General features: G+C 43.4%; 1 protein-coding gene across 1 annotated transcript; it reads right to left on the bottom strand.

The window, feature by feature from the left end:
• Positions 1-1,510: 1,510 nt before the first annotated feature.
• CKS1B (CDC28 protein kinase regulatory subunit 1B) lies at positions 1,511-14,400 on the bottom strand. Its single transcript, XM_029581935.1, has 3 exons — positions 14,241-14,400; positions 3,163-3,290; positions 1,511-2,026 (listed from the first exon to the last, which is right to left on the bottom strand). The coding sequence occupies exons 1-3, from the start codon at positions 14,381-14,383 to the stop codon at positions 1,971-1,973; spliced, it is 327 nt and encodes a 108-aa protein (XP_029437795.1). The 5' UTR covers positions 14,384-14,400; the 3' UTR covers positions 1,511-1,970.
• Positions 14,401-14,435: the final 35 nt, after the last annotated feature.

Genomic DNA, 14,435 nt, shown 5'->3' with positions numbered 1-14,435 from the left:
AGCGGCGTTTTGTAAGAGTTGTAAAGGTTTGGTATGCATTGAAGGGAAGCCAAGGAGGAGGGCGTTACAGTAGTCTATTTTAGAAAAAATAGACTGGAGAACTGTGCGAAAATCAAGTGTAGTAAAGGTCTGAGTTTTTTTAATCGTTTGTAGTTTGAAATAGCAGTCTCTTATGACAGAGTTGATAAAGGGTTTGAAAGAGAGCTGGTTATCAATGACACCAAGGTTGCGAGTGTGTGAGGAGAAAGATGTCGATGCGTGTGAGAGGGGGATTGCTGGAGGGGGCTGCTTGTTAGAAATGATTAGGAGCTCAGTTTTTTGGGGGTTGAGAGCGAGGTGCATGTCTGTGAGGAGTTGGTTAATGGAGGAAAGGCAGGATTCCCAGTTTTGTAGGGCAGTTTGGAGGGAATCAGAGAAAGGGAAAAGAATTTGCATGTTGTCTGCATATATAAAGTGCTTGATACGCAGATTGGTGAGAAGGGTGGTCAGGGGAAGCAAGTAAATGTTAAAGAGGGTAGAGGAGAGGGAGGAGCCCTGGGGGACACCCTGAGGGAGACTGTTCAGATTCAGTGTTATCAACTAGGACAGTGAAGAGGCGGTTTTGTAGGTAGGATTGTATCCAAGAGAGAGCGTTTCCAGCAATTCCAATAATACTGAGGATACTACATTTATAATCTGAATACCAGAGAGATAAGTGAGTTGATCAAAATTTGCAACTGATACAAAATGATTGAAGGTTGTTGGAAGATTGGGCCTTTAAATAGCAGAGGAAAATATGGACAAGTGCAAAGTGATGCATATGGAAATAGATGTTACATTCTGCTTCACACAGCAAACACATCTTGGTGCCACTGTGGACAATACTTGGAAATCCTCATCGCATTGTGTAGCAGCAGTCAAAGCAAAGTTAGGAAAGGAATGGAAAAGAAACTGGAAGATAATGCTGCTCTAGCCCTTGCTTGATAATCTGACAACCTTATATTGTATGTGGTTTAGATCACCCCATCTCAAAAGATATAGCAAAACTAGAAGAGGTACAGAGAAGGCCACTCACACTGATAAAAGGGATAGAAACTGTCCTATGGAGGGAAGACGATTCAGTCTGGAGAAGATATGATGGGAGATAAAATCATGAGTGGGGTAGAACAGGTATTTATCCTTTGCCATAGTACTAAGGGGGCACCCTGAAGTTATTAAGTAGCACTTAAATCAGAATTTTTATTTTTTTTTTTACACTGAACAATTGAACTATGGAAGTTGTTGCCAGAGGAGGTGGTGAAAGCATTTTACAGTTGGGTTTAAAAGGATTTAGACAAGTTGCTGGAGGAAAAGTCCATCAACCACTCTTAGCGATGTAGACTTGGGAAAAGCCACTGCTCATTCCTGAACCTGTTGCTTAGGATCCTACCACATGTGAGCTGGATGGGCCCAGAGACAGGATGCTGGGCTTGGACCTTTGGTCTGTCCTACTATGGCATTTTTATATTTGTAAATAAATGCTATATAAAGAGTCATTACAAAAGCCACTTTATTCAAGTGAATTCTTAAAAAGATGTCTATTGCATATATCAAAATTTAAAGTCAACACAATGTATATGTTCAACATACAGCTGTAGACAAGACATAAAACATGCAGAAAAAGCAGCTGGTGGGTATATGTGCACATCTGGAGAAGAGAAAGTAATTAATCCAGTCTATGAATCTGAACTGTCTCCTGCCATTTTTGCACCTTTCAGTGGAGTTCTCCTTTAGCCACATCAGTAGGTGAAGACTCCCAGGAAGGTTTGAATAATTCCAGGAAGGGATATAATCCAAATTTGAGTCAGCATAGTAGTGTAGTTTCCATGCTGTGGGATGCACATTACCTGTATTTGTAATTCATACAAGACAAAGAAGCAGCAACATCAAAGAAGGTGCTGGTGACTAAAATGGACATAGAATGAGAAATATGTACAAAAAGCCCAGGTGTGTTATTTGTCTGGCTTCTTAGCTGGAAGCGGCCTTCGGAAGAGCAGGATATGAGGTTCTGTGGGGAGATAAGAGGCTTGTTTAGAATATATTTGAAAAGAGACTGCTGACCAGCTGAACTTAAGGCTACTAAGCTATTCTAGAGAGAATATCTAAAGACTCCTAGTACTGGCTTTATGGCTCATTACCACCACCACCACCTCAACTACTTCTCAGAACAGATGACCAGCAAGTCTGCCCAATCTCCTCCTTGTTTCAGTACAGTCTTCTTGTTTTACCTTCCTCACAACCAATAATCTTGTGCATTATAACTGTCCTCTCCTAGAAATAGTTTGACCAACACCCCACACATTTGCTTCTATAACCAAGGCACTTGAATGTCTAGCATCCACATTTACATCATCATTCTCTGAATTGCCTCAGTTTCATAGCATATACTCATGTTACTGGGTCCAGGTCTCTAGCAAACAAGTCATGTTATTTACATACTCAATTGGCTCATTGCCAGTTTCGATGTGATCATATGAAAAAGTTGGTACTACAACACTGTCAAAATGTAACAATGCTCAGCTAGCTGGGGGTTATGCCTAATATTGTCAAGGTGTAGCACATTACAGCCCCTGTATGATTTGCTTCTGCTGGAATATTGCTCTGTATATAATCTCTCCCTTTCAAATATTGTCCATAGCTGTTTTAACTTGTCCATAGTTGTTCTTTTATGACAATTTCACTTCTTGTTGCCAGTTGCGATTTTGCTCTTGTTTTCTCCTCCCTTGACTTTAGTTAATTGTATCCCTCTCCCCCTTTTCCCTGTTCATTGTAATTTCCTTCTTATAAGTTCGCTGTAAACCAATATGATGTCCCCGCTAATATCGGTATAAAAGACTCTCTAAATTACAAATATCCAGATCAAACTCATTTTATTTGTGTCTGTCCACTGAAAATGCAGCAATTCCTTGAAAACCACCACCACCACTTGATTTCCACACCTACAACTGGTATTCACACTATTTACCTGCATTTCTCAGAAGCAACTACTTTACTTATATTTTTATACAATTACCAATCATACCAGACCAGACCCCCCCCCCCCCCCCCCATCTATTTCATAAGTCTAGTAAAATGTGTTTGTAGTCTGGCTTCAATCCCATAGTGACACCCGACTACAACGTGCACACAAGTTCTCCAACTCACCAGGCTCATGGATCATGTAGTGTACCCAGCCTTGACTTTGCTGAACACCGAGGTTCCTCCACTCGGACTCTGACATTAAGTGAGTTTTTGGGACCATTCTGGCTATGTCTTTAGGTAGCATCACGTGTCTAAGACAAAACAGAATAAAAGTAAGAAATTGATGAACTGTTAGCATGAGAAGAAAGCATTGCAGGCAGATGTTGCACAGGATATAGGAGGCTATTCTCCATTCCATACTAAACTGCTCTGCAAACCTTCTGGGCTGTTATTTTAAATTGATTCAACACATCCTATAAAAGGCCAGCATAGTTCATCCCATAAGAGCCCAACATGACCACATTAGGCAGGGCTGCCTACAATTTATAAAAAAAAAAAAAAAAGACTTAATGCAGCTATAAAAGTAAAACAAAACCAAGAGTGCAAAAATGATTCCCACTCAAAATGACTACTTCTTCCAAAAAGGAAATAAAAAAAAAAAAAAATGTATAAATCTCCCAATAGCCACTCACAATTTTTTATATATTGGAATCACTCTCGATGTGGAGAAGAAGTTTGAACTACTTATGTAATTTTTATATAATTTTTTAAAATAATTTGTATGGCCGCATCAAGTCTAACAACGTGCCTATCTGGTATTCAAAACGGAGGCCATCTGGTCTTATAATCATCTGTGGTCACAAGCATAAGAGATGGAATTTTTAACAGTGTAGAACAAACGGCCGATGTTTCGCAGGAACTCTGCTTCATCAGGAGCTGACCAGGTACAATTCTATCAAATAGCATGTGTGCATGTTACTGGGTCCAGGTCTCTAGCAAACATTTCATGTTATCATTAACATACTCAATTGGTTCATTGCCGGTTTCGATGTGGTCAGCTCCTGATGAAGCAGAGTTCCTGCAAAACATCGGCTGTTTGTTATACACTGCTATAGCTGCATTAAGTCCTTTTTTTTTTTTTTATATAATTTGTAGGCCACCCCCAGCCATTTGAGAGAGTGATTCTAATATACAAAAGATTGTGAGTGGCTATTGGGAGATTTATACATTATTTTTAATTTCCTTTTTGGAAGAAGCTATAAAAGTAAAACCATAAGTGTTGTGAACATACAGTATGAAATCAGAAGTTGCTACTTCCCTGATAATTCATTTTCTTTAGGATAGATGAATCCAGAACCAGTGGGTTATGCACCTCTACCAGCAGATGGAGATTGAGCAAAGCTGACATCACAGTACATATACTCCTGCAGTGACATCAGCCTGCCAGTATTTTCTGCAAAAGCCAACTATGGGCAGACTAACAAAAACTTGATTAATACCAGATAACCATTCCAGTACACAGTCAACAGGAAATACTGAGATCAGACAAAGAATGTATTAACACTAGTCTAAGGACTGGATTTACACTTACCAGTAACCCCCTGGACCACGTAGCCATGCAGGAGAACCATAGCACAATTATTCAGCAGCCAAGGACAGGAAGTGGATTAATCTGTCTATCCTAAAGAAAAGGAAAATTATCAGGGAAGTAGTAATTTCTCATTTTTTTTTAGCATCTAGACAGATGAATCCAGAACCAATGGGATGTACCCAAGCTACTCCCGAACAGGGCAGGAGGCTGCCCATGGTCCAGTCTAAACCACACATGCAAAGGCTAAATCCTCTTGGGCCTTCACATCCAGACAATACCACCTGGAAAAGGTAATTCAGGACCACATCACAGCTCAGCAAAGGTCGACAGGAGATAATCTAACCTCTGCCCATGATACTGCTGAGAACTAGTGGAATGAACCCTAACCTGACTAGCATCCACATATGCGGTTGTGACCACCTCCTTAATCCAGCAAGCTATTGTAGCCCATGAAGCCGGCTTGCCCTGTTTACCTCCACCATGGGAGGACAAACAGGTAATCCATCTGCCAGAGACATTTAGAAACCTCACAAAATGTCTCTTAATATCCAAGGATCGCAACAGGCGACATTCCTTTGCAGCTCTTTCCCTATCCAGAGACGGCAGGGAAATGGACCAATTCAAGTGAAAATCAGAGACCCCCCTTTTTTTTTCCCCAAAAGTGAAGGAATAGCTCCTGGCAAGGTAAGGCCTGCAGCTCAGATATTCTATGCACATAAATTGCTACAAGAAACACCATTTTCAAGGTCAGTAACCACAAAGAAAGGTTATACATCGGTTGAAATGTAGGCCTGCTAAGAAATTCAAAACCAGATTGAGACTCCACAAGGGCACCGGTAACTGCAAGGGAGGATGAAGATGTTTCACTCCTTTCCAGAAAAGGGCCACATCTGGATGAGCCGACAAGGGTCTGCCATTCACTTGACCCCTGAAACAGGCAAAAGCCGCTACGGTACCTTTAATGAATTAAGAGCCAATCCTTTATTCAAACCATCCTGCAAAAATTCCAAAATGATTGGGATCTGATCCGAGCAAGGAAGAACCCCACGATCTTCACACCAAGCTTCAAACACTTGCCAAATCCACATAGGATTAGGAAGTGCAGTAGAATATCCACATGTGAGCGAGCCCTCTCAAGGACCATATCGAAGACAAAAAAGAGTGAAGGACAGGTCCCTGCTGCAACAGATCCTTGTGCATTGGAAGCCTACCAGGAACCTTCGTAGATCTGCATACCATGGATTCTTGGGCCAGTGTGGTGCCACCAGAAGCACTATCCCTCTGAGACTCTCGACCCTCTGAACCATTCTGCCCAAATGGCCACGGGGGAAAGGCAAACAGCAGTTGTCCTCCAGCCATTCCTGCACGAGAGCATCGATGCCCAAAGGCTTTGGATCTTTCCTGCAACTGAAGAATTGAGGAACCTTCGCATTGCAAAGTGTCACCAGCAGGTCCAGAAACAGCAGACCCCAGCAATCTATTAACTGAAACACCTCATCTGACAATTCCCATTTTGCTAGGTCCAGACTCTGCCTGAGAAAGTCTGCTCTTACATGGTCTTTTCCTGCACTGTACGAAGCTGAGATCTCCTGAAGATGCACTTCCACCCATTCCATAAGTTGGTCTATTTCCTGCAACACTTGCTGGCTCTTGGTTCCTCCCTGCTGATTGATGTAGGCTACTGTTGTCTGGATAACGTTGCATTGTCCAACGTTATCCAGACAACTCAACCCTATAAATGTTGCCGAACTGTAAGCATAACCAGACCGCCTAGGCTTCCAGCCAATTGATGTTCCAGAGACTTCTGCACTCCAGTGTCCCTACGTTGTCAGCTCCAACCGTGAGCTCCCCAGTCTTGGAGACTCGCATGTCGTGAGTACTAGCCAGTCTGATGAACTTAAGGAAACCCCCTTCCTTAGGTTATCTGCTTTTAGACAACCACTGCAATTGAGTACAAATTTCCAACAGCAGGTGGAGACGAATCAAGTAGTCTTGAGACTGTGGGCTCCAGTAAGACAGCATAGTGTGCATAAGAGAATGCATATGCATCCTCGCCCACAGCACCACCTCCAGGGCTGCCACCATCAATCCAAGCACCTGCAGATAGACCACACTGTCTGGTGCATTGGTGTTCATTAATACACACCTATGCCATCAGCTTCTGATTATGGATCTCCAGCAGGAACACCCTGCCCTGTTTTGTGTTGAACTTAACAGAGATACTCTAGCAACTGAGACTGCCCGAGATTGCTCTTTGCCAGGTTCACAACCCAACCTTAGCTCCTGCAACAATAAAGTTACCTTGTGCGAGACCCAGAGGCTTGGCCCGAATCAGTCAATCGTCCAAGCATGTACAAGGATCCCATCCTTCCTTAACTCCGCCACCACTACCACCATAACCTTGGAAAGAGTTATGGGTGTGATGGCCAAACCAAAAAGGAACACTCAAAACTATTAAGACACCCTAAAAAGCAGAAGTTGTTGATGCTCTAGTCGGATGGAAATATGCAGGTACACCTTGGACAGATCCAAGGACATCAGAAACTCTGAATGTACTGCCATCACTGAGCGCAAGGCTTCCATGAGAAAATGAGTCACACGCAAATGATGGATGACTCCTTTGAGATTCAGGATGGGACAAGAAGATCCCTCCTTGGGTACAATGAAATGGAATATCATCCCATATTTTCTGAAAACTTGGGAACTGGAATCACAGCCCGCAGGCTGAAAAGTCTGGACAATGTACTCTCCAATGTCTGTCTCTTCTGCAGAAAGTTGGAGGGAGACATCATGAACATGTTCTGAGAAGCACTACGAAACTCGTGCATAGCCATCTCGTATCACCTCCAGAACCCATTGGTCTGTAGTGATCTCGATCTACCTCCGATAAAGAGAGAAGCAACCTATCTCCTGTTCCCGGAAGTGGGTCAGTACACCTTCTCATTGGGAGGCTCGGGGTGCTCTACTACTCGAGTGTTCCCCATCTGGGCTGCCTGGGACAAAAGGACAGAGATCTACCCAAAGGTTGAGTCCTCTGAAAGGCTGCTCCTCTGTACATAAGAACATAAGAAAATGCCATACTCGGTCAGATCAGGGGTCCATCAAGCCCAGCATCCTGCTTCCAACAGTGGCCAATCCAAGCCACAAGAACCTGGCAAGTACCCAAAAACTAAGTCTATTCCATGTTACCATTGCTAATGGCAGTGGCTATTCTCTAGGTGAACTTAATAGCAGGAAATGGACTTCTCCTCCAAGAACTTATCTAATCCTTTAAGCACAGCTATACTAACTGCACTAACCACATCCTCTGGCAACAAATTCCAGAGTTTAATTGTGCGTTGAGTAAAAAAGAACTTTCTCCGATTAGTTTTAAATGTGCCCCATGCTAACTTCATGGAGTGCCCCCTAGTCTACTATCCGAAAGAATAAATAACCGATTCACATCTACCCGTTCTAGACCTCTCATGATTTTAAACACCTCTATTATATCCCCCCTCAGTCGTCTCTTCTCCAAGCTGAAAAGTCCTAACCTCTTTAGTCTTTCCTCATAGGGGAGTTGTTCCATTCCCCTTATCATTTTGGTAGCCCTTCTCTGTACCTGTAGGGCCAAAAGTGTTGGAACCCCCTAGTATGACCTCTCAAGCTGAAGGAACACGGCGCTTGTTTCTTTTCTTCTGGCAAAAGAGGAACCGGGAACTCATCCCACATTGGCTATTTCCTCCAGCTCACTCCCAAACAAGACTGAGCCTTTAAAGGGCAACTTCATCTTACAGAGAGAGGCAAGATGGCCGCCAGATAGGACGTGTAGGAAGCGAGCTCCTCTACGGCGTTTTTCCTTTTGAAGTCTACCTATTGAAAATGCTGCATACAAAAAAGAAAGATTCGGGGAGCATTGACTAGCTCCCCGTTGCTAAGTCCTTCTCAGCCGCGGATTGAGGGCTTCCTGACAGGAGTTACCACGACGCCATATGGGCTGGTTGCTGGGGGAATGCAGGAGGAGCAAGTGCATTCACCCTTGACGTTACGCTGAGCCCTGGCGAGCCAACCCAGCCGACACCCCCAGTGCAGAGCGTCCTCTCCTCGCCTGATTCAACCTGAAGCTGTTTACATCTAGAGACTCCGGGTGGGGCTCAGGCGAGCACCGGGACGGGAGAGCTGGAAGCTACTGTCCCGAGAGGAGGAGGAATCTGTGGTTCATTGGAGGTGAAACCTGGAGAGAAAGAACTGACCCTTCTTGGGAGCCCAGGAAAACAGCGAACGTCAACTTTTGGAGAGCAGGATGAACCGCAACAAGAACCTGCAGAGGTTAATGTGAATTTGGGACAACCTGAAGATATAACGCTGGGGAAGGTATGGTACGCTTTAAAAGCTATTGATTCAGCTCTGAAATCGATTGCACGATTTACTTTTGAAGTAAAAAATCAAATTAAAGAAAATAAAGAAACTTTTAGAGGTTTTGAGGTGAAATTACAGAGCCAAGAGGAGCACTTACAGAAAATGGAGGAGACTTTTCAGAAAAATTTTATAACATCTGAAACTGTTATGGAAAGAAAAATTGAGAAACTAGAGAACAATTTAAGGTTATTGAACCTGCGAGTCCTAAACTTCCCTGTGGTTAGGATGATTTTACCTATTGAATTATTTAAAACATATATGAAAGAAATACTCAAGATTCCAGAGGCGGCTTTTCCGGTTTGTACTAAAGCTTACTACCTCCCACAGGCGGGTCTTCAGGCTGAGAGAGAAGATATACCTTTGCTGGATATATCCCAAGTCTTAGAACTTACATTAGAAACAAATAAGGGAAAGGAAATCAATGCTTATATCCTTTGTGTTCATATCTGATTGTAATTCCATACTAAAAATGTTTCTGAGAAATAGACAAGCCCTATTTTATGGGGCAAAGATTTGGCTATATCCTGATCTTACTAGATCAACACAGCTGCGCAGGAAGGAATTTCTTGCCTTGAGAGAAAGGGTCACCAATATGGGGGCTCGATTTGTATTAAAGTTTCCCTGCACAAGTTGTGTAAGATATCAGGGTAATAACTATGTGTTTTTTGACCCTAAACAATTGCGGGATTTCTTGTTGGGTCATCCTAATTTAACTCCAGAAGTGTGATCGACTACAAAGAAAAATGGGTCACTCTCCTATCTATTTCTTTAGTATACATTGTAATATGAAGTAATTCGCTCTTTTTTTTTCTCTTGCCTCCAAATTACCTATATTAAGGTATATTTTAGTTATAATTCTTTAAAGATTGTTGGGTGAAGTTAACCTTGTTTCCTTGTACCGAAATTTCTTTCAAATAGTATTTCATGTATTAGTGGAAAATTTGAAAATTAAATTAAAAAAAAAAAAAAAGCAACTTCATACGATTAGATTTCAAGGTTGCATTGGCTGACCAATTTTTCGGCCATAGCTGATGCCTAGCTGCAGCTACCAAACCTACCCCTCTGGCCAAATCGCAGTCTGTATCTGTCAAAAAGGCAACTGCTGGTTTCATCACTGCCCTGGAACTTACACCAGACTTAGACCTCCAGAGAGAGTAGCAAACAAGAGTGAGCCACCAGGGAACAACAAGAAGCAATATGAAGGTCATTGCCTCAAAGGCCTGCTTAAGGATAGTCTCAATTCTTACATCCTGTGCATCCTTCAACACCGCTCCCCTTCAACAGGAATAGTCATCTGCTTAGTAACAGCAGACAAATGCATCCACCTTTGGAAGATTCAATTGCTCTCACAACCGGATCCAGGTAGTACAGTCCAAAGATTCGTCCCCCTTTAAAATTTGCTTCTGGGGCACCTCATTCAAGATCAATTCATTCTTGAATAGCCTCCATAATAGGAAAGAAACATGAAGCTTTATGCAAGAAACTAGAATGGGATTTTTCTTTGGTTCAGACATGGATTTAGCCCCAGGTAATCCCAGCATCTTCAAAGTCTGGAAAATTAAATCAAGTTACTCATCTCTATGAAAGAAGCACAACATGGGTCTATAAGGATCCAATCCCAGAGGAATCTCCCTATCATCCAGGGAGTAAGGATCAGTCTCATCTGTGCCATCTGGATCCCTATTGGGAAAACCAGTTCCAGGCATATTCTTACACTTACCCACACAGCACCAGGCATTCTGGATTTCACTGTCTGTATAAAAGATTGGCTGGGGTTGAGGACTGCACCTGAAGAAAAGACTGCAGACCTTGAAAAAAGTTTCAGCCAAGAAAAGGCTGAAGAATCCATGCAAAGGCCCAGGGGCAGGTGGCCTGAGCCCACTGAACTACCTTCCCCTGCTGATGAACCAGTTAGAGGAGCCCCAAAATCAGGTGACCCTTCTGGCAGCTCTCTCCATTCCTGCATTAGGCTGGGAAGAACCAGGCTTAGTAAAATCAGAGGGGGTTAATTCCTCCTGAGTCTTCAAATGGTGCTGACATGTTAGAAGGAACGGCAGGCTGAGATGCCCTAATATATGACACGCCACACACACAGGGCAAGGCACTTAGGTTTCTTCACTATAAGCACCATCAGATAAGGCACACTCACTGCAGGAAAAAAAAGCACCCAACTTGAGCCCTGATAGGATGTTTAGGGAATGCGTGTAGAAAGGGCCCCAAGCGTGCACAAACAGGTGCCCTGGTAGGTACTCCCATGCTAACTAGGTGCACAACCAAAACACACCAGGCATGACCTAACGGAACTGAAGAATGCAGCATACAGCGCACAAAAGGCACTGTCGTTGCCTACCATGTGGCAAACCAGCCGAGCCTTGGAGTGGGGCCTAGTCACAAGGGCTGCTCAAACCCCCCCCCCCCCCAAACACCACCAGAGTCAGGAATGGCCATTGGATCGCTCACCAAGCATAGAGAGTGTGTGTGTGTGGGGGGGGGGATCCCTATTTAACCCCCCTGCTCTTCAAATAATTAACCCCCCCCAAAAAAACCAAAAACCAAACACAACTTTACATGAATTCAGGCCATCCCAGTTGATTACAAGCATGGTCTCCGGCTGTGGGTGGAGATGGTATATACCTTAATCGCCATGCCTGGCTTCCTGTGCCCATTTGCCTTTCAGGTTTTTTTTGGTTTGTTTGTTTTTTACAGCTAAGTCCACACCAGCTCAAAAGCCAGCAACCAGACCAAGGCACTCATCTGAGGGACCACAGAAATCACCTCAGGAGTTCTCAACTGAGGGAGAGACCTTAAGGTATCACCACAGGGGTAAATTAATTTCCTCCTCCTTTTCTCCTAAGCTTTAAAGCAATCCCTAGTAGGGAGATGCACATCCACCATCTGCTGGAGACAGAATACTGGCAGGCTGTCACTGCAGGGGTATTTGTATTGTGATGTCAGCTTTGCTCCATCTGCTAGTAGAGGTGCATAACCCACTGGTTCTGGATTCGTCTGTCTAGATGCTAATATACTCTTTCAGTATCTATCTTCGATCTCAAAGGCATAAGCGCTCTCACACCATTCATGTATGTCCAAGTATACTGGGAATACATATGCAGATGTCATGCTATACAGTGGTCAGACCATTTGGACAAGAGCTCCAATAGTACAGCCATAAGAACATAAGACTTGTCATACTGAGTCAGACTAAAGGTCCAAACTCAGTACCCCTGTTTCCAACAGTGGCCAATCTAGGTCACAAGTACCTGGCAGGATCCCAAGGGGTAGATTCCATGCTGCATATCCCAAGAATAAGCAGTGTATTTCTGCAACTCTACCTCAATAATGGTAAATGGATTTTTCCTCCGGGAACTTGTCCAAACCTTTTTTACAGTTAGCTACACTGATAGCTTTCACCACATCCTCTGGCAACGAATTCCAGAGCTTAGTTATCCATTGAACTGGGATCAACCTTTAGGATTCTTTAATAGTACACAATTACAAATACACTCCCAGTCAATTCAACTGCGCAAACTGCTGCTCTGCTTTTCGCTGGCAATACAAAGGTATGCAGAAGCAACTAATCTGGATAATGCGCTTCAGACCCTGCTGAAACTAGGAGCAGCAACAGTTTGGTCAACTTAATCAATCAGGAGTATTTCTGTACCATGAAGAACACTAAAAGGTTGGTCCCATAGATACAAAGGACTGGGGAAAAAATATTTGCCAGAAATAGAAACATTGAAAATCGGGGGAGAGGGGGGGGGGTGTCAATATTTTCTTTTAGACTGATGCATGAAATGCTTTTCAAGACATTGATTCAAAATCAACTTATTACTCAAACTGCTTTCTAAGATGCAAGAATGAAAAATAGGATAAGTCACACTTCTAAGCACATATACATCTCAAATAGATGCACTGCCACCTTCTCCCCTCCAAAGGCACAGAAGCCTTCCAAAGGCCCTTCTTTGCTTGTGAAAGGTTGCCCGTCTTCCTCAGATCTGGAGAATGGTGGAGACCCTGGCCCACTGATTTGGTAGCAATTCATTTTCTCAATCACTTCCCCCCCCCCCAAATGTATTTTCCTTGCTATCACTTGAACTGTTTTACAAGTGTATTGAAACAGGAAAGAACATACCTATATCAGTACTAAAATGTGAAATTTCACACATTGCATGAGGCACTTCCTAGGGCTTAAACTAGCTTCTAAAATGATTTGATGAAGTAACAGCAGGCATTTATAAAAAATAAGTTATAAAATATGTAAGTTCTACTACATATTATAGTTCCAGTCTTTAAGCAGCAGACATTTTTCAACGAGGGGAAGAATTGTCAGCCGATTCATACCACTGTAAATAGGTTACAGCTAAGATGCAAAGATAATACTAGCAAATGACAGCACTGCTAATGTATGACTGGATTACTAAGCAAGAAAGTCTTAGGACTTCATAGACATGTTTTCAGTATGAAGTTAAGGTATTTGTAGTTCTTAAACTCCAAAATTATTCTAAAACAGTTATTATAAATATAGCCAGTTCAAGGTTTTAACCTACAAGAACAGGTCTGAGATTTTTACCAGCTAGAGAGTGGTGTTGAAAATGAGAACTATGAGCCTTAGTGTAAATAAAAGGTTACTTTTCTTATCTGAAATAATAAAGTCTTCCTGCAGCCAGCATTACCTAGTTAGGACATTCCAAGTTCTAACCTCGGGTGTCATTTATTTTGTTTACAGAAAAAAACGTTTCTATTCTGTCCTCTTACCAGACTCTTCTGAGCGGATTCCTCTTTCAGACTGCCTTTAGCCTAATAAAGCGCAGAGCATTCAGTTACTGGCTCCACGCTTTGCAGTTTTGGCAGCTTTGAATCGAAGAAAGTTTACCACATGAATCTCTTACACAGCAACTTTGCTTTGAATGCTAGGCTCTCTAGAATCGGCGTCTGAAAGAGAAATTCGCACTTAATTTTGAATCTGAACTTTGAGTTGTTGCCCGCGAGTCCGTGCCTTGATCTGGGGTGGGCAGGCAAGCACAGACTGGATGATCGTTGCTCAAGCGCAGGAAGCACATAAACGCATGCTTATTCTGCAAGGTCCAGGCTCTCCCCCAAGTGCTGCAAGCTTGCCGGTAGTTTTACATTTCTAACTGCAGTTGCTATCCCTGTGACCCGAGCCCTCGGACACAGACCCCGGCGAGCACCTCCCAGTGCGCCTGCCCCGCCGAACGCTCGCCAACAGCAGTAGCCGTGCAGGGAACAACAGCGCGAGCCCCTCCCCACGCCTCACCGGTACTCGAACTCCTCGTCGTCGTACTTGTCCGAGTAGTAGATCTGCTTGTAGGACATGGCAACCACACTCGCGCCACTAACCGCCCGCAACCTCTCTTTCAAACTCACGCGCCCCGCGCTCCCATTGGCCGAGTTGCGCATGGCCGCCGCCAGGTCGGCCTCAAGCCACGCCCCCCGGCCGTTAAGTCAAAGT

This window comes from Rhinatrema bivittatum, chromosome 16 (assembly GCF_901001135.1).
Source record: "Rhinatrema bivittatum chromosome 16, aRhiBiv1.1, whole genome shotgun sequence".
In the NCBI taxonomy this organism is placed as follows: Eukaryota; Metazoa; Chordata; class Amphibia; order Gymnophiona; family Rhinatrematidae; genus Rhinatrema; species Rhinatrema bivittatum.
This window is presented reverse-complemented; position numbering and strand designations above follow the sequence as displayed.

Coding starts and splice junctions, on each gene's coding strand:
- CKS1B (XM_029581935.1), bottom strand. CDS start 14,383: ATGCGCAACTCGGCCAATGGGAGCGCGGGGCGCGTGAGTTTGAAAGAG. Junction 3,291..14,240: donor GACGAGGAGTTCGAGTACCG/GTGAGGCGTGGG, acceptor GTTTTGTCTTAG/ACACGTGATGCTACCTAAAG. Junction 2,027..3,162: donor CTACATGATCCATGAGCCTG/GTGAGTTGGAGA, acceptor ATCTCCCCACAG/AACCTCATATCCTGCTCTTC.